The 22,893-nt window shown below is 44.9% G+C and overlaps 1 protein-coding gene across 1 annotated transcript; it reads left to right on the top strand.

Moving 5' to 3' along the window:
* Positions 1-41: 41 nt before the first annotated feature.
* LOC113817132 (macrophage receptor MARCO) lies at positions 42-22,650 on the top strand. Its single transcript, XM_070119334.1, has 5 exons — positions 42-98; positions 256-441; positions 7,212-7,320; positions 18,124-18,221; positions 22,312-22,650. The coding sequence occupies exons 1-5, from the start codon at positions 42-44 to the stop codon at positions 22,621-22,623; spliced, it is 762 nt and encodes a 253-aa protein (XP_069975435.1). The 3' UTR covers positions 22,624-22,650.
* The last annotated feature ends 243 nt before the right edge of the window (positions 22,651-22,893 follow it).

Here is a 22,893-nt window from a genome sequence, read left to right as displayed (position 1 = left end):
GCCGACAGGGACTAAAGGGTTATCCTGGAGGCCCCGGGGACATGGGTCGAGTGGGGGCGAAGGGCGAGCGCGGGTTCGACGGAGCGCCGGGATTGGAGGTGAGTTGGAGGATTTGGGGGGGGATTTTTTTGAGGATTTTGGGGGATTTTGTTTAGTGGGCTGGAGGGGGGCGTGGCCTAAGCCTGTGAGGGGCTGGAGGGGGGCGTGGCCTAAGCCTGTGAGGGGCTGGAGGGGGGCGTGGCCTAAGCCTGTGAGGGGCTGGAGGGGGGCGTGGCTGAAGTGGGCAACATCGGACCCACGGGCGAGAGAGGACCCGACGGGCCCCCGGGGCTCTCCGTGCCCGGCCGACAGGGACTAAAGGGTTATCCTGGAGGCCCCGGGGACATGGGTCGAGTGGGGGCGAAGGGCGAGCGCGGGTTCGACGGAGCGCCGGGATTGGAGGTGAGTTGGAGGATTTTGGGGGGGGGATTTTTTTGAGGATTTTGGGGGATTTTGTTGAGTGGGCTGGAGGGGGGCGTGGCCTAAGCCTGTGAGGGGCTGGAGGGGGGCGTGGCCTAAGCCTGTGAGGGGCTGGAGGGGGGCGTGGCCTAAGCCTGTGAGGGGCTGGAGGGGGGCGTGGCCTAAGCCTGTGAGGGGCTGGAGGGGGGCGTGGCCTAAGCCTGTGAGGGACTAAAGGGTTATCCTGGAGGCCCCGGGGACATGGGTCGAGTGGGGGCGAAGGGCGAGCGCGGGTTCGACGGAGCGCCGAGATTGGAGGTGAGTTGGAGGATTTGGGGGGGGATTTTTTTGAGGATTTTGGGGGATTTTGTTTAGTGGGCTGGAGGGGGGCGTGGCCTAAGCCTGTGAGGGGCTGGAGGGGGGCGTGGCCTAAGCCTGTGAGGGGCTGGAGGGGGGCGTGGCCTAAGCCTGTGAGGGGCTGGAGGGGGGCGTGGCCTAAGCCTGTGAGGGGCTGGAGGGGGGCGTGGCCTAGGCGTGTGAGGGACTAAAGGGTTATCCTGGAGGCCCCGGGGACATGGGTCGAGTGGGGGCGAAGGGCGAGCGCGGGTTCGACGGAGCGCCGGGATTGGAGGTGAGTTGGAGGATTTGGGGGGGGATTTTTGGAGGATTTTGGGGGATTTTGTTTAGTGGGCTGGAGGGGGGCGTGGCCTAAGCCTGTGAGGGGCTGGAGGGGGGCGTGGCCTAAGCCTGTGAGGGGCTGGAGGGGGGCGTGGCCTAAGCCTGTGAGGGGCTGGAGGGGGGCGTGGCCTAAGCCTGTGAGGGGCTGGAGGGGGGCGTGGCCTAAGCCTGTGAGGGACTAAAGGGTTATCCTGGAGGCCCCGGGGACATGGGTCGAGTGGGGGCGAAGGGCGAGCGCGGGTTCGACGGAGCGCCGGGATTGGAGGTGAGTTGGAGGATTTGGGGGGGGATTTTTTTGAGGATTTTGGGGGATTTTGTTTAGTGGGCTGGAGGGGGGCGTGGCCTAAGCCTGTGAGGGTCTGGAGGGGGGCGTGGCCTAAGCCTGTGAGGGTCTGGAGGGGGGCGTGGCCTAAGCCTGTGAGGGTCTGGAGGGGGGGCGTGGCCTAAGCCTGTGAGGGGCTGGAGGGGGGCGTGGCCTAAGCCTGTGAGGGGCTGGAGGGGGGCGTGGCCTAAGCCTGTGAGGGGCTGGAGGGGGGCGTGGCCTAAGCCTGTGAGGGGCTGGAGGGGGGCGTGGCCTAAGCCTGTAGGATGGAGGGGGGCGTGGCCTAAGCCTGTGAGGGGCTGGAGGGGGGCGTGGCCTAAGCCTGTGAGGGGCTGGAGGGGGGCGTGGCCTAAGCCTGTGAGGGTCTGGAGGGGGGCGTGGCCTAAGCCTGTGAGGGGCTGGAGGGGGGGCGTGGCCTAAGCCTGTGAGGGGCTGGAGGGGGGCCTGGCCTAAGCCTGTGAGGGGCTGGAGGGGGGCGTGGCCTAAGCCTGTGAGGGGCTGGAGGGGGGCGTGGCCTAAGCCTGTGAGGGGCTGGAGGGGGGCGTGGCCTAAGCCTGTGAGGGACTAAAGGGTTATCCTGGAGGCCCCGGGGACATGGGTCGAGTGGGGGCGAAGGGCGAGCGCGGGTTCGACGGAGCGCCGGGATTGGAGGTGAGTTGGAGGATTTGGGGGGGGATTTTTTTGAGGATTTGGGGGGATTTTGTTTAGTGGGCTGGAGGGGGGCGTGGCCTAAGCCTGTGAGGGGCTGGAGGGGGGCGTGGCCTAAGCCTGTGAGGGGCTGGAGGGGGGCGTGGCCTAAGCCTGTGAGGGGCTGGAGGGGGGCGTGGCCTAAGCCTGTGAGGGGCTGGAGGGGGGCGTGGCCTAAGCCTGTGAGGGACTAAAGGGTTATCCTGGAGGCCCCGGGGACATGGGTCGAGTGGGGGCGAAGGGCGAGCGCGGGTTCGACGGAGCGCCGGGATTGGAGGTGAGTTGGAGGATTTGGGGGGGGATTTTTTTGAGGATTTTGGGGGATTTTGTTTAGTGGGCTGGAGGGGGGCGTGGCCTAAGCCTGTGAGGGGCTGGAGGGGGGCGTGGCCTAAGCCTGTGAGGGGCTGGAGGGGGGCGTGGCCTAAGCCTGTGAGGGGCTGGAGGGGGGCGTGGCCTAAGCCTGTGAGGGGCTGGAGGGGGGCGTGGCCTAAGCCTGTGAGGGACTAAAGGGTTATCCTGGAGGCCCCGGGGACATGGGTCGAGTGGGGGCGAAGGGCGAGCGCGGGTTCGACGGAGCGCCGGGATTGGAGGTGAGTTGGAGGATTTGGGGGGGGATTTTTTTGAGGATTTTGGGGGATTTTGTTTAGTGGGCTGGAGGGGGGCGTGGCCTAAGCCTGTGAGGGGCTGGAGGGGGGCGTGGCCTAAGCCTGTGAGGGGCTGGAGGGGGGCGTGGCCTAAGCCTGTGAGGGGCTGGAGGGGGGCGTGGCCTAAGCCTGTGAGGGGCTGGAGGGGGGCGTGGCCTAAGCCTGTGAGGGGCTGGAGGGGGGCGTGGCCTAAGCCTGTGAGGGACTAAAGGGTTATCCTGGAGGCCCCGGGGACATGGGTCGAGTGGGGGCGAAGGGCGAGCGCGGGTTCGACGGAGCGCCGGGATTGGAGGTGAGTTGGAGGATTTGCGGGGGGATTTTTTTGAGGATTTTGGGGGATTTTGTTTAGTGGGCTGGAGGGGGGCGTGGCCGAAGCCTGTGGGGGGCTGGAGGGGGGCGTGGCCTAAGCCTGTGAGGGGCTGGAGGGGGGCGTGGCCTAAGCCTGTGAGGGACTAAAGGGTTATCCTGGAGGCCCCGGGGACATGGGTCGAGTGGGGGCGAAGGGCGAGCGCGGGTTCGACGGAGCGCCGGGATTGGAGGTGAGTTGGAGGATTTGGGGGGGGATTTTTTTGAGGATTTTGGGGGATTTTGTTGAGTGGGCTGGAGGGGGGCGTGGCCTAAGCCTGTGAGGGGCTGGAGGGGGGCGTGGCCTAAGCCTGTGAGGGGCTGGAGGGGGGCGTGGCCTAAGCCTGTGAGGGGCTGGAGGGGGGCGTGGCCTAAGCCTGTGAGGGGCTGGAGGGGGGCGTGGCCTAAGCCTGTGAGGGGCTGGAGGGGGGCGTGGCCTAAGCCTGTGAGGGGCTGGAGGGGGGCGTGGCCTAAGCCTGTGAGGGGCTGGAGGGGGGCGTGGCCTAAGCCTGTGAGGGGCTGGAGGGGGGCGTGGCCTAAGCCTGTGAGGGGCTGGAGGGGGGCGTGGCCTAAGCCTGTGAGGGGCTGGAGGGGGGCGTGGCCTAAGCCTGTGAGGGGCTGGAGGGGGGAGTGGCCTAAGCCTGTGAGGGGCTGGAGGGGGGCGTGGCCTAAGCCTGTGAGGGGCTGGAGGGGGGCGTGGCCTAAGCCTGTGAGGGGCTGGAGGGGGGCGTGGCCTAAGCCTGTGAGGGGCTGGAGGGGGGCGTGGCCTAAGCCTGTGAGGGGCTGGAGGGGGGCGTGGCCTAAGCCTGTGAGGGACTAAAGGGTTATCCTGGAGGCCCCGGGGACATGGGTCGAGTGGGGGCGAAGGGCGAGCGCGGGTTCGACGGAGCGCCGGGATTGGAGGTGAGTTGGAGGATTTGGGGGGGGATTTTTTGAGGATTTTGGGGGATTTTGTTTAGTGGGCTGGAGGGGGGCGTGGCCTAAGCCTGTGAGGGGCTGGAGGGGGGCGTGGCCTAAGCCTGTGAGGGACTAAAGGGTTATCCTGGAGGCCCCGGGGACATGGGTCGAGTGGGGGCGAAGGGCGAGCGCGGGTTCGACGGAGCGCCGGGATTGGAGGTGAGTTGGAGAATTTGGGGGGGGATTTTTTTGAGGATTTTGGGGGATTTTGTTTAGTGGGCTGGAGGGGGGCGTGGCCTAAGCCTGTGAGGGCCTGGGGGGGGGCGTGGCCTAAGCCTGTGAGGGACTAAAGGGTTATCCTGGAGGCCCCGGGGACATGGGTCGAGTGGGGGCGAAGGGCGAGCGCGGGTTCGACGGAGCGCCGGGATTGGAGGTGAGTTGGAGGATTTGGGGGGGGGGGATTTTTGGAGGAGTTGGGGGGATTTGGGGGATTTTTTGAAGATTTTTAGGGATTTTGGGGGGATTTCTTGAAGGATTTTTTAAAGGATTTTTATGGATTTTTTTATGGATTTGTCCAGATTTTTTTTAAGGATGTTTAGTGATTTTTCAGATTTTGGGGGGATTTTATCAGGTTATTAGGGATTTTTCAGATGTTTAGATTTTCAGGATTAATAAGGATTTCAGAGTTTTACTTCCAGATTTTTATTTTTTTCAGATATTTAGGATTTTTCAGATGTTATTTTGAACATTTTTAAGTGCATCTGCTCAGATTTTTAGGAATTTTCAGATTACTACGGATTTTTCAGATGTTATGTGCATTTGCCCAGATTTTTAAGGATTTAAGATTTTTAGGAATTTTCAGATTTTTAAGGATTTTAGATTTTTACGGATTTTTCAGTTTTTTCTCAAATTTTTAAGGATTTTTCACGTTCTTCTCGCTGACCAGATTTATTCAGAAATAGAGAGAGAGAAAAATAAAGAGGGAGAGAAAAATAAAAGATAAAGCTAGAAAGTAAAATAATAATAATAATAATCACGATGATTTTTTTTTTTGTTTTTTTCGGATTTTTCGTTTTTTTTTTTTTTTTTTTTAGATTTTTTTCAGATTTTTTCAAGTGGACTCAGATTTTTTTTTATGTATTTTCTCTGATTTTCTGATTTTCTTTTTCTTATTTATATATTATTGTTATAATTCCATTTATCAGATTTATTATAAGTTGTAAGTAATTTATTTATTCGAATTACTTATATATGTGTTTTTTTCTACGTATATGAATACACACACACACACACAAACACACACACGCACGCACGCACGCACGCACACACACACACACACACACACACACACATACACAAACAAACAAACACACGCACACACACACACACAAACAAACAAACAAAAACACACACACAAACAAACACACACACACAAACAAACAAAATACACACACACAAACAAACACACACACACAAAACACACACACAAACAAACACACACACACATAAACAAACACACACACAAACAAACAAAAACACGCACAAACAAACAAACACACAATTCCACACACACAAACAAACAAACAAACACACACACAGACACATACACACAAACAAACAAACAAACACACACACAGACACACACAAACAAACAAACAAACACACACACACAGTTCCACACACACAAACAAACAAACAAACACACACACACACACAGTTCCACACACACACAAACAAACAAACAAAAACACACACAATTCCACACACTCAAACAAACAAACAAACACACACACACACAGTTCCACACACACAAACAAACAAACAAACACACACACACACACACACACAGTTCCACACACACACACACACAAACAAACACACACACACACAGTTCCACACACACACACAAACAAACACACACACACACACACAATTCCACACACACAAACAAACAAACACACACACACACAGTTCCACACACACAAACAAACAAACAAACACACACACACACACACACACACACAGTTCCACACACACACACACACAAACAAACACACACACACAAACAAACAAACAAACACACACACACAATTCCACACACACAAACAAATAAACAAACACACACACACACAGTTAAACAAACAAACACACACACACACACACAATTCCACACACACAAACAAACAAACAAACACACACACAATTCCACACACACACAAACAAACAAACAAACAAACACACACACAATTCCACACACACACAAACAAACAAACAAACACACACACACACAGTTCCACACACACAAACAAACAAACACACACACACACACAATTCCACACACACAAACAAACAAAAACACACACACAGTTCCACACACACACAAACAAACAAACAAACACACACACACACACAATTCCACACACACACAATTCCACACACACACACAAACAAACAAAAACACACACACAGTTCCACACACACACAAACAAACAAACAAACACACACACACACACACACACACACACAGTTCCACACACACACACACACAAACAAACACACACACACAAACAAACAAACAAACACACACACACACAATTCCACACACACAAACAAACAAACAAACACACACACACACACAGTTCCACACACACAAACAAACAAACACACACACACACACAATTCCACACACACAAACAAACAAACAAACACACACACAATTCCACACACACACACAAACAAACAAAAACACACACACAGTTCCACACACACACAAACAAACAAACAAACACACACACACACACAATTCCCCACACACAAACAAACAAACACACACACACACACACACAATTCCACACACACAAACAAACAAACAAAAACACAAACCCAATTCCCCACTCACACCCAAACAAACACACACGCACATACACACACGCAAACAAACATACACAATTCCACACACACAAACAAACAGACGAACAAACACCCACATACACATACACAAACAAACACACACAATTCCACACACACACACAAACAAACAAACACACACACACACACAGTTCCACACACACAAACAAACAAACAAACACACAATTCCACACACACGAACAAACAAAAACACACAAACAAACAAAAACACACAAACAATAATAACTAACTAATGAACACACCTCCCCCCCTTCTCCCCCCCCCCCCCCCAGGGCCTCCCCGGTACGAAAGGAGAACTGGGAGAAGATGGGAGGAGCGGAGACACAGGTCGACGCGGTGACCCAGGACGACCCGGGTCAAAGGGCGAGCCGGGGTTGCCAGGTAGGTCGAGGGTTTTTTTTTTTTTTTTTTTTTTTTTTTTGAGGGGGGAGGTCGGTTTTTTTTTCTTAAGTTTTGGATTGTCGAGTGTTTTTTTATTTATTGTTTATTTTTTGAGCTTTTGAACTTTTTTATTTTTTTTCTAATTTTTAACTTTTTTTTAGGGGAGGTCGGGTTTTTTTTTTTTTCTTAAGATTTGAATTTTCGAGTTTTCTTTATTTATTTTTTATTTTTTGGGCTTTTTATTTATTTATTTATTTATTTTATTTATTTATTTTTTTTTTTTTACTTTTTTTTTAGGGGAGGTCGGGTTTTTTTCTCAAGTTTTAGATTTTCGAGTTTTTTTATTTATTTTTTATTTTTTGAGCTTTTTATTTATTTATTTTTTTTTATTTTTTTTTATTTATTTTTTTTTTTTTGAGGGGTGGTCGCGTTTTTTTGTTTTTTTTTCTTTAGTTTTAGATTTTCGAGTTTTTTTATTTATTTTTTATTTTTTGAGCTTTTGAATTTTTTTTATTTTTATTTTTTTTTTTTAACTTTTTTTTAGGGGAGGTCGGGTTTTTTTTTTCGTAAGTTTTAGATTTTTGAGTTTTTTTTTTATGATTTTTTTGAGCTTTTGATTTTTTTTTTTTTTTTTGAGCTTTTGATTTTTTTTTTTTTTTTGGAGCTTATGATTTTTTTTAATTTTTGAGTTTTTGAATTCTTAAAATTTTTGAATCTTTGAATCTTTGAATTTTCGAACTTTCAAATCTTCAAATCTTCAAATCCTCGACTTTTCTTCCAAATCTTCGACTTTTTGACTTTCCTTCCAAATCTTCGACTTTTTGACTTTCCTTCCAAATCCTCGACTTTTTGACTTTCCTTCCAAATCCTCGACTTTTTGACTTTCCTTCCAAATCCTCGACTTTTTGACTTTCCTTTCAAATCTTCGACTTTTTGACTTTCCTTCCAAATCATCGACTTTTTGACTTTCCTTCCAAATCTTCGACTTTTTGACTTTCCTTCCAAATCTTCGACTTTTTGACTTTCCTTCCAAATCTTCGACTTTTTGACTTTCCTTCCAAATCTTCGACTTTTTGACTTTCCTTCCAAATCTTCGACTTTTTGACTTTCCTTCCAAATCTTCGACTTTTTGACTTTCCTTCCAAATCTTCGACTTTTTGACTTTCCTTCCAAATCTTCGACTTTTTGACTTTCCTTCCAAATCTTCGACTTTTTGACTTTCCTTCCAAATCTTCGACTTTTTGACTTTCCTTCCAAATCTTCGACTTTTTGACTTTCCTTCCAAATCTTCGACTTTTTGACTTTCCTTCCAAATCCTCGACTTTTTGACTTTCCTTCCAAATCTTCGACTTTTTGACTTTCCTTCCAAATCCTCGACTTTTTGACTTTCCTTCCAAATCTTCGACTTTTTGACTTTCCTTCCAAATCTTCGACTTTTTGACTTTCCTTCCAAATCTTCGACTTTTTGACTTTCCTTCCAAATCTTCGACTTTTTGACTTTCCTTCCAAATCCTCGACTTTTTGACTTTCCTTCCAAATCTTCGACTTTTTGACTTTCCTTCCAAATCCTCGACTTTTTGACTTTCCTTCCAAATCTTCGACTTTTTGACTTTCCTTCCAAATCTTCGACTTTTTGACTTTCCTTCCAAATCTTCGACTTTTTGACTTTCCTTCCAAATCCTCGACTTTTTGACTTTCCTTCCAAATCCTCGACTTTTTGACTTTCCTTCCAAATCTTCGACTTTTTGACTTTCCTTCCAAATCTTCGACTTTTTGACTTTCCTTCCAAATCTTCGACTTTTTGACTTTCCTTCCAAATCCTCGACTTTTTGACTTTCCTTCCAAATCTTCGACTTTTTGACTTTCCTTCCAAATCCTCGACTTTTTGACTTTCCTTCCAATTCCTCGACTTTTTGACTTTCCTTCCAAATCTTCGACTTTTTGACTTTCCTTCCAAATCTTCGACTTTTTGACTTTCCTTCCAAATCTTCGACTTTTTGACTTTCCTTCCAAATCCTCGACTTTTTGACTTTCCTTCCAAATCCTCGACTTTTTGACTTTCCTTCCAAATCGACTTTTTGACTTTCCTTCCAAATCTTCGACTTTTTGACTTTCCTTCCAAATCTTCGACTTTTTGACTTTCCTTCCAAATCCTCGACTTTTTGACTTTCCTTCCAAATCTTCGACTTTTTGACTTTCCTTCCAAATCCTCGACTTTTTGACTTTCCTTCCAATTCCTCGACTTTTTGACTTTCCTTCCAAATCTTCGACTTTTTGACTTTCCTTCCAAATCTTCGACTTTTTGACTTTCCTTCCAAATCATCGACTTTTTGACTTTCCTTCCAAATCTTCGACTTTTTGACTTTCCTTCCAAATCTTCGACTTTTTTACTTTCCTTCCAAATCTTCGACTTTTTGACTTTCCTTCCAAATCTTCGACTTTTTGACTTTCCTTCCAAATCTTCGACTTTTTGACTTTCCTTCCAAATCCTCGACTTTTTGACTTTCCTTCCAAATCTTCGACATTTTGACTTTCCTTCCAAATCCTCGACTTTTTTACTTTCCTTCCAAATCTTCGACTTTTTTACTTTCCTTCCAAATCTTCGACTTTTTGACTTTCCTTCCAAATCTTCGACTTTTTGACTTTCCTTCCAAATCTTCGACTTTTTGACTTTCCTTCCAAATCCTCGACTTTTTGACTTTCCTTCCAAATCTTCGACTTTTTGACTTTCCTTCCAAATCCTCGACTTTTTGACTTTCCTTCCAATTCCTCGACTTTTTGACTTTCCTTCCAAATCTTCGACTTTTTGACTTTCCTTCCAAATCTTCGACTTTTTGACTTTCCATCCAAATCTTTGACTTTTTGACTTTCCTTCCCAATCTTCGACTTTTTGACTTTCCTTCCAAATCTTCGACTTTTTGACTTTCCTTCCAAATCTTCGACTTTTTGACTTTCCTTCCAAATCCTCGACTTTTTGACTTTCCTTCCAAATCTTCGACTTTTTGACTTTCCTTCCAAATCTTCGACTTTTTGACTTTCCTTCCAAATCTTCGACTTTTTGACTTTCCTTCCAAATCCTCGACTTTTTGACTTTCCTTCCAAATCCTCGACTTTTTGACTTTCCTTCCAAATCCTCGACTTTTTGACTTTCCTTCCAAATCTTCGACTTTTTGACTTTCCTTCCAAATCATCGACTTTTTGACTTTCCTTCCAAATCATCGACTTTTTGACTTTCCTTCCAAATCTTCGACTTTTTGACTTTCCTTCCAAATCCTCGACTTTTTGACTTTCCTTCCAAATCTTCGACTTTTTGACTTTCCTTCCAAATCTTCGACTTTTTGACTTTCCTTCCAAATCCTCGACTTTTTGACTTTCCTTCCAAATCTTCGACTTTTTGACTTTCCTTCCAAATCCTCGACTTTTTGACTTTCCTTCCAAATCCTCGACTTTTTGACTTTCCTTCCAAATCTTCGACTTTTTGACTTTCCTTCCAAATCTTCGACTTTTTGACTTTCCTTCCAAATCTTCGACTTTTTGACTTTCCTTCCAAATCCTCGACTTTTTGAGTTTCCTTCCAAATCTTCGACTTTTTGACTTTCCTTCCAAATCTTCGACTTTTTGACTTTCCTTCCAAATCTTCGACTTTTTGACTTTCCTTCCAAATCCTCGACTTTTTGACTTTCCTTCCAAATCTTCGTCTTTTTGACTTTCCTTCCAAATCTTCGACTTTTTGACTTTCCTTCCAAATCTTCGACTTTTTGACTTTCCTTCCAAATCCTCGACTTTTTGTCTTTCCTTCCAAATCTTCGACTTTTTGACTTTCCTTCCAAATCTTCGACTTTTTGACTTTCCTTCCAAATCCTCGACTTTTTGACTTTCCTTCCAAATCTTCGACTTTTTGACTTTCCTTCCAAATCTTCGACCTTTTGACTTTCCTTCCAAAGCTTCGACTTTTTGACTTTCCTTCCAAATCCTCGACTTTTTGACTTTCCTTCCAAATCTTCGACTTTTTGACTTTCCTTCCAAATCTTCGACTTTTTGACTTTCCTTCCAAATCCTCGACTTTTTGACTTTCCTTCCAAGTCTTCGACTTTTTGACTTTATGACTTTCCTTCCAAATCTTCGACTTTTTGACTTTCCTTCCAAATCCTCGACTTTTTGACTTTCCTTCCAAATCCTCGACTTTTTGACTTTTTGACTTTCCTTCCAAATCCTCGACTTTTTGACTTTTTGACTTTCCTTCCAAATCCTCGACTTTTTGACTTTCCTTCCAAATCTTCGACTTTTTGACTTTCCTTCCAAATCCTCGACTTTTTGACTTTCCTTCCAAATCCTCGACTTTTTGACTTTTTGACTTTCCTTCCAAATCTTCGACTTTTTGACTTTCCTTCCAAATCTTCGACTTTTTGACTTTCCTTCCAAATCCTCGACTTTTTGACTTTTTTACTTTCCTTCCAAATCCTCGACTTTTTGACTTTCCTTCCAAATCCTCGACTTTTTGACTTTCCTTCCAAATCCTCGACTTTTTGACTTTCCTTCCAAATCCTCGACTTTTTGACTTTTTGACTTTCCTTCCAAATCCTCGACTTTTTGACTTTTTGACTTTCCTTCCAAATCCTCGACTTTTTGACTTTTTGACTTTCCTTCCAAATCCTCGACTTTTTGACTTTTTGACTTTCCTTCCAAATCCTCGACTTTTTGACTTTTTTACTTTCCTTCCAAATCCTCGACTTTTTGACTTTCCTTCCAAATCTTCGACTTTTTGACTTTCCTTCCAAATCCTCGACTTTTTGACTTTCCTTCCAAATCCTCGACTTTTTGACTTTCCTTCCAAATCCTCGACTTTTTGACTTTTTGACTTTCCTTCCAAATCCTCGACTTTTTGACTTTTTGACTTTCCTTCCAAATCCTCGACTTTTTGACTTTTTGACTTTCCTTCCAAATCCTCGACTTTTTGACTTTTTGACTTTCCTTCCAAATCCTCGACTTTTTGACTTTTTGACTTTCCTTCCAAATCTTCGACTTTTTGACTTTCCTTCCAAATCTTCGACTTTTTGACTTTCCTTCCAAATCCTCGACTTTTTGACTTTTTTACTTTCCTTCCAAATCTTCGACTTTTTGACTTTCCTTCCAAATCTTCGACTTTTTGACTTTCCTTCCAAATCCTCGACTTTTTGACTTTCCTTCCAAATCCTCGACTTTTTGACTTTTTGACTTTCCTTCCAAATCCTCGACTTTTTGACTTTTTGACTTTCCTTCCAAATCCTCGACTTTTTGACTTTTTGACTTTCCTTCCAAATCTTCGACTTTTTGACTTTCCTTCCAAATCCTCGACTTTTTGACTTTTTTACTTTCCTTCCAAATCTTCGACTTTTTGACTTTCCTTCCAAATCTTCGACTTTTTGACTTTCCTTCCAAATCCTCGACTTTTTGACTTTCCTTCCAAATCCTCGACTTTTTGACTTTCCTTCCAAATCCTCGACTTTTTGACTTTTCGACTTTCCTTCCAAATCCTCGACTTTTTGACTTTCCTTCCAAATCCTCGACTTTTTGACTTTTTGACTTTCCTTCCAAATCCTCGACTTTTTGACTTTTTGACTTTCCTTCCAAATCCTCGACTTTTTGACTTTCCTTCCAAATCTTCGACTTTTTGACTTTCCTTCCAAATCCTCGACTTTTTGACTTTCCTTCCAAATCTTCGACTTTTTGACTTTCCTTCCAAATCTTCGACTTTTTGACTTTCCTTCCAAATCCTCGACTTTTTTACTTTCCTTCCAAATCCTCGACTTTTTGACTTTCCTTCCAAATCTTCGACTTTTTGACTTTCCTTCCAAATCTTCGACTTTTTGACTTTCCTTCCAAATCTTCGACTTTTTGACTTTCCTTCCAAATCTTCGACTTTTTGACTTTCCTTCCAAATCTTCGACTTTTTGACTTTCCTTCCAAATCTTCGACTTTTTGACTTTCCTTCCCAATCTTCGACTTTTTGACTTTCCTTCCAAATCTTCGACTTTTTGACTTTCCTTCCAAATCTTCGACTTTTTTACTTTCCTTCCAAATCCTCGACTTTCCTTCCCAATATCCGACCTCTTGACCTCTTGACCTTTTGACCTCTCCTTCAGGCATCCCCGGCCGCAAACCTTCCCAATCTTCGACCTTTTGACCTCTTGACCTCTTGACCTCTCCCTCAGGCATCCCCGGACGCAAAGGATTTGACGGGCGACCTTTTGACCTCTCCCTCAGGCATCCCCGGACGCAAACCTTCCCAATCTTCGACCTTTTGACCTTTTGACCTTTTGACCTCTCCCTCAGGCATCCCCGGACGCAAACCTTCCCAATCTTCGACCTTTTGACCTTTTGACCTCTCCCTCAGGCATCCCCGGACGCAAACCTTCCCAATCTTCGACCTTTTGACCTCTTGACCTTTTGAACTTTTGACCTTTTGACCTCTCCCTCAGGCATCCCCGGACGCAAACCTTCCCAATCTTCGACTTTTTGACCTTTTGACCTCTCCCTCAGGCATCCCCGGACGCAAACCTTCCCAATCTTCGACCTTTTGACCTTTTGACCTCTTGACCTCTCCCTCAGGCATCCCCGGACGCAAACCTTCCCAATCTTCGACCTTTTGACCTCTCCCTCAGGCATCCCCGGACGCAAACCTTCCCAATCTTCGACCTTTTGACCTCTTGACCTTTTGACCTTTTGACCTCTCCCTCAGGCATCCCCGGACGCAAACCTTCCCAATCTTCGACCTTTTGACCTCTTGACCTCTCCCTCAGGCATCCCCGGACGCAAATCTTCCCAATCTTCGACTTTTTGACCTCTTGACCTATCCCTCAGGCATCCCCGGACGCAAACCTTCCCAATCTTCGACCTTTTGACCTCTTGACCTCTTGACCTCTCCCTCAGGCATCCCTTGACGCAAACCTTCCCAATCTTCGACCTTTTGACCTTTTGACCTCTCCTTCAGGCATCCCCGGACGCAAACCTTCCCAATCTTCGACTTTTTGACCTTTTGACCTCTCCCTCAGGCATCCCCGGACGCAAACCTTCGACTTTTTTACCTTTTGACCTCTCCCTCAGGCATCCTCGGACGCAAACCTTCGACTTTTTGACCTTTTGACCTCTCCCTCAGGCATCCCCGGACGCAAACCTTCGACTTTTTGACCTTTTGACCTTTCCCTCAGGCATCCCCGGACGCAAATCTTCGACTTTTTGACCTTTTGACCTCTCCTTCAGGCATCCCCGGACGCAAATCTTCGACCTTTTGACCTCTCCCTCAGGCATCCCCGGACGCAAACCTTCGACTTTTTGACCTTTTGACCTCTCCTTCAGGCATCCCCGGACGCAAATCTTCGACCTTTTGACCTCTCCCTCAGGCATCCCCGGACGCAAACCTTCCCAATCTTCGACCTTTTGACCTTTTGACCTCTTGACCTCTCCCTCAGGCATCCCCGGACGCAAACCTTCCCAATCTTCGACCTTTGACCTTTTGACCTTTTGACCTCTCCCTCAGGCATCCCCGGACGCAAACCTTCCCAATCTTCGACCTTTTGACCTTTTGACCTCTTGACCTCTCCCTCAGGCATCCCCGGACGCAAACCTTCCCAATCTTCGACCTTTTGACCTCTTGACCTCTCCCTCAGGCATCCCCGGACGCAAACCTTCCCAATCTTCGACTTTTTGACCTCTTGACCTCTCCCTCAGGCATCCCCGGACGCAAACCTTCCCAATCTTCGACTTTTTGACCTTTTGACCTCTTGACCTCTCCCTCAGGCATCCCCGGACGCAAACCTTCCCAATCTTCGACCTTTTGACCTTTTGACCTCTTGACCTCTCCCTCAGGCATCCCCGGACGCAAACCTTCCCAATCTTCGACCTTTTGACCTCTTGACCTCTCCCTCAGGCATCCCCGGACGCAAACCTTCCCAATCTTCGACTTTTTGACCTCTTGACCTCTCCCTCAGGCATCCCCGGACGCAAACCTTCCCAATCTTCGACCTTTTGACCTTTTGACCTCTCCCTCAGGCATCCCCGGACGCAAACCTTCCCAATCTTCGACCTTTTGACCTCTTGACCTCTCCCTCAGGCATCCCCGGACGCAAATCTTCGACCTTTTGACCTCTTGACCTTTTGACCTCTCCCTCAGGCATCCCCGGACGCAAACCTTCCCAATCTTCGACCTTTTGACCTCTTGACCTCTCCTTCAGGCATCCCCGGACGCAAACCTTCCCAATCTTCGACCTTTTGACCTTTTGACCTCTCCCTCAGGCATCCCCGGACGCAAACCTTCCCAATCTTCGACCTTTTGACCTTTTGACCTCTTGACCTCTCCCTCAGGCATCCCCGGACGCAAACCTTCCCAATCTTCGACCTTTTGACCTCTTGACCTCTCCCTCAGGCATCCCCGGACGCAAACCTTCCCAATCTTCGACCTTTTGACCTTTTGACCTCTCCCTCAGGCATCCCCGGACGCAAACCTTCCCAATCTTCGACCTTTTGACCTTTTGACCTCTCCCTCAGGCATCCCCGGACGCAAACCTTCCCAATCTTCGACCTTTTGACCTTTTGACCTCTCCCTCAGGCATCCCCGGACGCAAACCTTCCCAATCTTCGACCTTTTGACCTTTTGACCTCTTGACCTCTCCTTCAGGCATCCCCGGACGCAAACCTTCCCAATCTTCGACTTTTTTACCTTTTGACCTTTTGACCTCTCCTTCAGGCATCCCCGGACGCAGACCTTCCCAATCTTCGACCTTTTGACCTCTTGACCTCTCCCTCAGGCATCCCCGGACGCAAACCTTCCCAATCTTCGACCTTTTGACCTCTTGACCTCTCCCTCAGGCATCCCCGGACGCAAACCTTCCCAATCTTCGACCTTTTGACCTCTTGACCTCTCCCTCAGGCATCCCCGGACGCAAACCTTCCCAATCTTCGACCTTTTGACCTCTTGACCCCTCCCTCAGGCATCCCCGGACGCAAACCTTCCCAATCTTCGACCTTTTGACCTCTTGACCTCTCCCTCAGGCATCCCCGGACGCAAACCTTCCCAATCTTCGACCTTTTGACCTCTTGACCTCTCCCTCAGGCATCCCCGGACGCAAACCTTCCCAATCTTCGACCTTTTGACCTTTTGACCTTTTGACCTCTCCCTCAGGCATCCCCGGACGCAAATCTTCGACCTTTTGACCTCTTGACCTCTCCCTCAGGCATCCCCGGACGCAAACCTTCCCAATCTTCGACCTTTTGACCTTTTGACCTCTCCCTCAGGCATCCCCGGACGCAAACCTTCCCAATCTTCGACCTTTTGACCTTTTGACCTCTCCCTCAGGCATCCCCGGACGCAAACCTTCCCAATCTTCGACCTTTTGACCTCTTGACCTCTCCCTCAGGTATCCCCGGACGCAAATCTTCGACCTTTTGACCTTTTGACCTCTCCCTCAGGCATCCCCGGACGCAAACCTTCCCAATCTTCGACCTTTTGACCTTTTGACCTCTCCTTCAGGCATCCCCGGACGCAAATCTTCGACCTTTTGACCTCTTGACCTTTTGAACTTTTGACCTCTTGACCTCTCCCTCAGGCATCCCCGGACGCAAACCTTCCCAATCTTCGACCTCTTGACCTCTTGACCTCTCCCTCAGGCATCCCCGGACGCAAACCTTCCCAATCTTCGACCTTTTGACCTCTTGACCTCTCCCTCAGGCATCCCCGGACGCAAACCTTCCCAATCTTCGACCTTTTGACCTCTTGACCTCTCCCTCAGGCATCCCCGGACGCAAAGGATTTGACGGGCGACCTTTTGACCTCTCCCTCAGGCATCCCCGGACGCAAACCTTCCCAAGCTTAGACCTTTTGACCTTTTGACCTCTTGACCTCTCCCTCAGGCATCCCCGGACGCAAACCTTCCCAATCTTCGACTTTTGACCTTTTGACCTTTTAACCTCTTGACCTCTCCCTCAGGCATCCCCGGACGCAAAGGATTTGACGGGCGACCTTTTGACCTCTCCTTCAGGCATCCCCGGCCGCAAACCTTCCCAATCTTCGACCTTTTGACCTTTTGACCTCTTGACCTCTCCCTCAGGCATCCCCGGACGCAAAGGATTTGACGGGCGACCTTTTGACCTCTCCCTCAGGCATCCCCGGACGCAAACCTTCCCAAGCTTAGACCTTTTGACCTTTTGACCTTTTGACCTCTCCCTCAGGCATCCCCGGACGTAAACCTTCCCAATCTTCGACTTTTGACCTTTTGACCTTTTAACCTCTTGACCTCTCCCTCAGGCATCCCCGGACGCAAAGGATTTGACGGGCGACCTTTTGACCTCTCCTTCAGGCATCCCCGGACGCAAACCTTCCCAATCTTCGACCTTTTGACCTTTTGACCTCTCCCTCAGGCATCCCCGGACGCAAATCTTCGACCTTTTGACCTCTTGACCTTTTGACCTCTTGACCCGGACGCAAAGGATTTGACGGGCGACCTTTTGACCTCTCCCTCAGGCATCCCCGGACGCAAACCTTCCCAAGCTTAGACCTTTTGACCTTTTGACCTTTTGACCTCTCCCTCAGGCATCCCCGGCCGCAAACCTTCCCAATCTTCGACCTTTTGACCTTTTGACCTCTTGACCTCTCCCTCAGGCATCCCCGGTCGCAAACCTTCCCAATCTTCGACCTCTTGACCTTTTGACCTTTTGACCTTTTGACCTCTCCCTCAGGCATCCCCGGACGCAAACCTTCCAAATCTTCGACCTTTTGACCTCTTGACCTCTTGACCTTTTGACCTTTTAACCTCTTGACCTCTCCCTCAGGCATCCCCGGACGCAAAGGATTTGACGGGCGACCGGGAGCGGCGGGGCGCGACGGCAGCAAGGGCGCGCCGGGTGCCATGGGCGTCTCCGGCTATAAGGTGCGTGTTGGGGTTTTGGTTGTTGTGGTTGGGGTTGTTGGGGTTGTTGTTCCTGTGGTTCGGGTTGTTGGGGTTGTGGTTGTTGTGGTTGGGGTTGTGGTTGTTGTGGTTGGGGTTGTTGGGGTTGTTGTTCCTGTGGTTCGGGTTGTTGGGGTTGTTGTTCCTGTGGTTCGGGTTGTTGGGGTTGAGGTTGTGGTTGAAGTTGGGGTTGTTGGCCCTGTGGTTGTTGTAGTTGTGGTTGTGGAATCTCCGGCTATAAGGTGCGTGTTGGGGTTGTGGTTGTTGTATTTATATATATATAAGGTACGTGTTGTGGTTGGGGTTGTTGTAGTTGTGGTTGTGGTTGGGGTTGTTGTAGCTGTGGTTGGGGTTGGGGTTGTAGTTAATAATATTAATTTTACAACTACAGCTGCAGTTGAAGTTGTGGTTGGGGTTGTTGTCCCTGTGGTTGGGGTTGTTGGGGCTGAGGTTGTGGTTGTTGGGGTTGAGGTTGTGGTTGTTGTCCCTGTGGTTGGGGTTGTTGTGGTTGTTGGGGTTGGGGTTGTTGTTGTAGCTGTGGTTGTGGTTGTAGTTAATAATAATATTAACACTACAACTACAGCTGCAGTTGAAGTTGTGGTTGGGGCTGTGGTTGTTTTATTTATATATATATAAGGTACGTGTTGTGGTTGGGGTTGTTGTTGTAGTTGAGGTTGTTGTCCCTGTGGTTGGGGTTGTTGGGGCTGAGGTTGTGGTTGTTGGGGTTGAGGTTGTGGTTGTGGTTGTTGTCCCTGTGGTTGTGGTTGGGGTTGTTGTTGTAGCTGTGGTTGTTGTGGTTGTAGTTAATAATAATATTAACACTACAACTACAGCTGCAGTTGAAGTTGTGGTTGGGGTTGTGGTTGTTGTGGTTGTTTTATTTATATATATATATGTGGTTGGGGTTGTTGTTGTTGTAGTTGTGGTTGTGGTTGGGGTTGTTGTGGTTGTGGTTGTTGTAGCGTTGGTTGTTGTTGTGGTTGTAGTTAATAATATTAACACTGCAACTACAGCTGCAGTTGAAGTTGTGGTTGTTGTATTTATATATATAAAAGGTACGTGTTGAAGTTGTGGTTGTAGTTGTGGTTGTTGTCGGGGTTAGGGTTGTTGTGGTTGTTGTATTTATATATATATGAGGTAATAAGGTGCGTGTTGTGGTTGTTGTAGTTGTGGTTGTGGAATCTCCGGCTATAAGGTGCGTTTTGTGGTTAAGGTTGTTGGGGTTGTTGTAGTTGTGGTTGTGGAATCTCCGGCTATAAGGTGCGTTTTGTGGTTAAGGTTGTTGGGGTTGTTGTAGTTGTGGTTGTGGAATCTCCGGCTATAAGGTGCGTTTTGTGGTTAAGGTTGTTGGGGTTGTTGTAGTTGTGGTTGTGGAATCTACGGCTATACGGTACGTGTTTTGGTTGTGGTTGTTGTAGTTGTGGTTGTGGAATCTACGGCTATACGGTACGTGTTTTGGTTGTGGTTGTTGTAGTTGTGGTTGTGGAATCTCTGGCTATAAGACGCGTGTTGTGGTTGTGGTTGTGGTTGTTGTAGTTGTGGTTGTGGAATCTCTGGCTATAAGACGCGTGTTGTGGTTGTGGTTGTGGTTGTTGTAGTTGTGGTTGTGGAATCTCCGGCTATAAGGTACGTGTTGTAGTTGGAGTTGTGGTTGTAGTGACTGTGGTTATTAGGGTTGTGGTTGTTGTAGTGTTGCAATTATTGTCAATTATGATTCTCATATTTCAAATACTATTCTTAGATTTATTCCTATATATTCCTACATATTCTTATATATTCTTATATTTATTCTTCTATTCTTATATTTATTCTTCTATTCTTATATTTATTCTTCTATTTTTATATATATTCTATTTTTATATTTATTCTTCTATTCTTATACTTATTCTTATATTTTTCTTCTATATTCTTCTATTATTCTTTATTCTAATATTCATATATAATCTTCTATATTCTTACATATTCTTATATTTTTACATAATCTTATATTTTTCTTCTATATTCTTCTATTATTCTTTATTCTTATATTCATATATATTCTTCTATATCCTTACATATTCTTATATTTTTACATAATCTTATATTTTTACATATTCTTATATTCTTACATATTCTTATATTCTTACACATTCTTTTATATTCTCACATATTCTTTTATATTCTTACACATTCTTTTATATTCTTACATATTCTTATGTATTCTTACATATTCTTATATATTCTTACATATTCTTGTATATTCTTATATTTTATATTTATTCTTCTATTCTTATTTATATATTAGTCTATTTTTATATTTATTCTATTCTTATACTTATTCTTATATTTTTCTTCTATATTCTTGTATTATTATTCTTTATTCTTATATTCTTATACTTATTCTTCTATATTCATCTATATTCTTCTATATTATTCTTCATTTTTACATATTCTTTTATATTCTTACATATTCTTTTATGTTCTTACATTTTCTTTTATATTCTTACATATTCTTTTATATTCTTACATTCTTACATATTCTTTATTCTTACATATTCTTTTATATTCTTACATATTCTTTTATATTCTTACATATTCTTTTATATTCTTTTATATTCTTACATATTCTTTTATATTCTTACATATTCTTTTATATTCTTACATATTCTTTTATATTCTTACATATTCTTTTATATTCTTACATATTCTTTTATATTCTTACATATTCTTTTATATTCTTACATATTCTTTTATATTCTTACATATTCTTTTATATTCTTACATATTCTTTTATATTCTTACATATTCTTTTATATTCTTGCATATTCTTTTATATTCTTGCATATTCTTTTATATTCTTACATATTCTTTTATATTCTTACATATTCTTTTATATTCTTACATATTCTTTTATATTCTTACATATTCTTTTATATTCTTACATATTCTTTTATATTCTTACATATTCTTTTATATTCTTACATATTCTTTTATATTCTTTTATATTCTTACATATTCTTTTATATTCTTTTATATTCTTACATATTCTTTTATATTCTTTTATATTCTTACATATTCTTTTATATTCTTACATATTCTTTTATATTCTTTTATATTCTTACATATTCTTTTATATGCTTACATATTCTTTTATATTCTTACATATTCTTTTATATGCTTACATATTCTTTTATATTCTTACATATTCTTTTATATTCTTACATATTCTTTTATATTCTTACATATTCTTATGTATTCTTACATATTCTTGTATATTCTTATATATATTCTTCTATTCTTATTTATATATTCTTCTATTTTTATATTTATTCTATTCTTATATTCTTATACTTATTCTTCTATATTCATCTATATTATTCTATATTCTTACATATTCTTTTATATTCTTACATATTCTTACACATTCTTATATTCTTCTATATTATTCTTTAATTTTACATATTCTTTTATATTCTTACATTCTTACACATTCTTCTATATTCTTACATATTCTTCTATATTCTTCTATATTCTTCTATATTCTTTTATATTCTTTTATATTCTTACATATTCTTACACATTCTTCTATATTATTCTTTAATGTTACATATTCTTTTATATTCTTACATTCTTACACATTCTTCTATATTCTTACATATTCTTCTATATTCTTCTATATTCTTCTATATTCTTCTATATTCTTCTATATTCTTCTATATTCTATATTCTTCTATATTCTTCTATATTCTTCTATATTCTATTATATTCTTATATTCTTCTATATTCTTCTATATTCTTCTATATTCTATATTCTTCTATATTCTATATTCTTCTATATTCTTCTATATTCTTCTATATTCTTTTATATTCTTCTATATTCTTCCATATTCTTCCATATTCTTCCATATTCTTCCATATTCTTCTATATTATTCTTTATTCTTCCCTATTCTTCTATATTCTTATATATTCCTACATATTCTTATATATTCCTACATATTCTTCTATATTATTCTTTATTATTCCATATTATTCTTTATTCTTCCATATTCTTCCATACTATTCTTTATTCTTCCCTATTCTCCCATACCCCAGGGCGGTAAGGGCGAAGAAGGCGACCGGCGGCGAGGTCAACCGGGCGTGGCCGGGAAGCAAGGCATGCCGGGATTCCCAGGTCAGCCGGGTCAGCCTGGGATACAAGGTCAAGCCGGGCGACCAGGCGGCAGAGGCGACCCCGGGATACGAGGCGACGAGGGGTCACAGGGCCTGGCGGGCAACCCAGGTCAAGTGGGGTCACCGGGTCGGAAGGGCGAGGATGGGAGGCCCGGGGTGGCGGGGGTCAGAGGTCAGAAGGGAGAGGAAGGACTGATGGGAATTCCAGGTAAGTGGAGACGGAGAGAGAGATGATAAAGGAGGGAAGAGAGAGAGATGATAAAGGAGGGAAGAGAGAGAGAAAGGATAATTGAGAGAGAGAGAGAGAGATGATAAAGGAGGGAAGAGAGAGAGAAAGGATAATTGAGAGGGAGAGAGAGAGGGAGAGAGAGAGATGATAAATGGGGGAAGAGAGAGAGAGAGAGAGATGGTAAATGAGGGAAGAGAGAGAGAGATGATAAATGAGGGAAAAGAGAGAGAGAGAGATGATAAATGAGGGAAGAGAGAGAGAGGATAATTGAGAGA

The sequence above is a fragment of the Penaeus vannamei genome, unplaced genomic scaffold, assembly GCF_042767895.1.
Source record: "Penaeus vannamei isolate JL-2024 unplaced genomic scaffold, ASM4276789v1 unanchor60, whole genome shotgun sequence".
Classification (NCBI taxonomy): domain Eukaryota; kingdom Metazoa; phylum Arthropoda; class Malacostraca; order Decapoda; family Penaeidae; genus Penaeus; species Penaeus vannamei.
The sequence above is the reverse complement of the archived record's forward strand: the minus strand, read 5'-3'. Positions and strand labels throughout refer to the sequence as shown.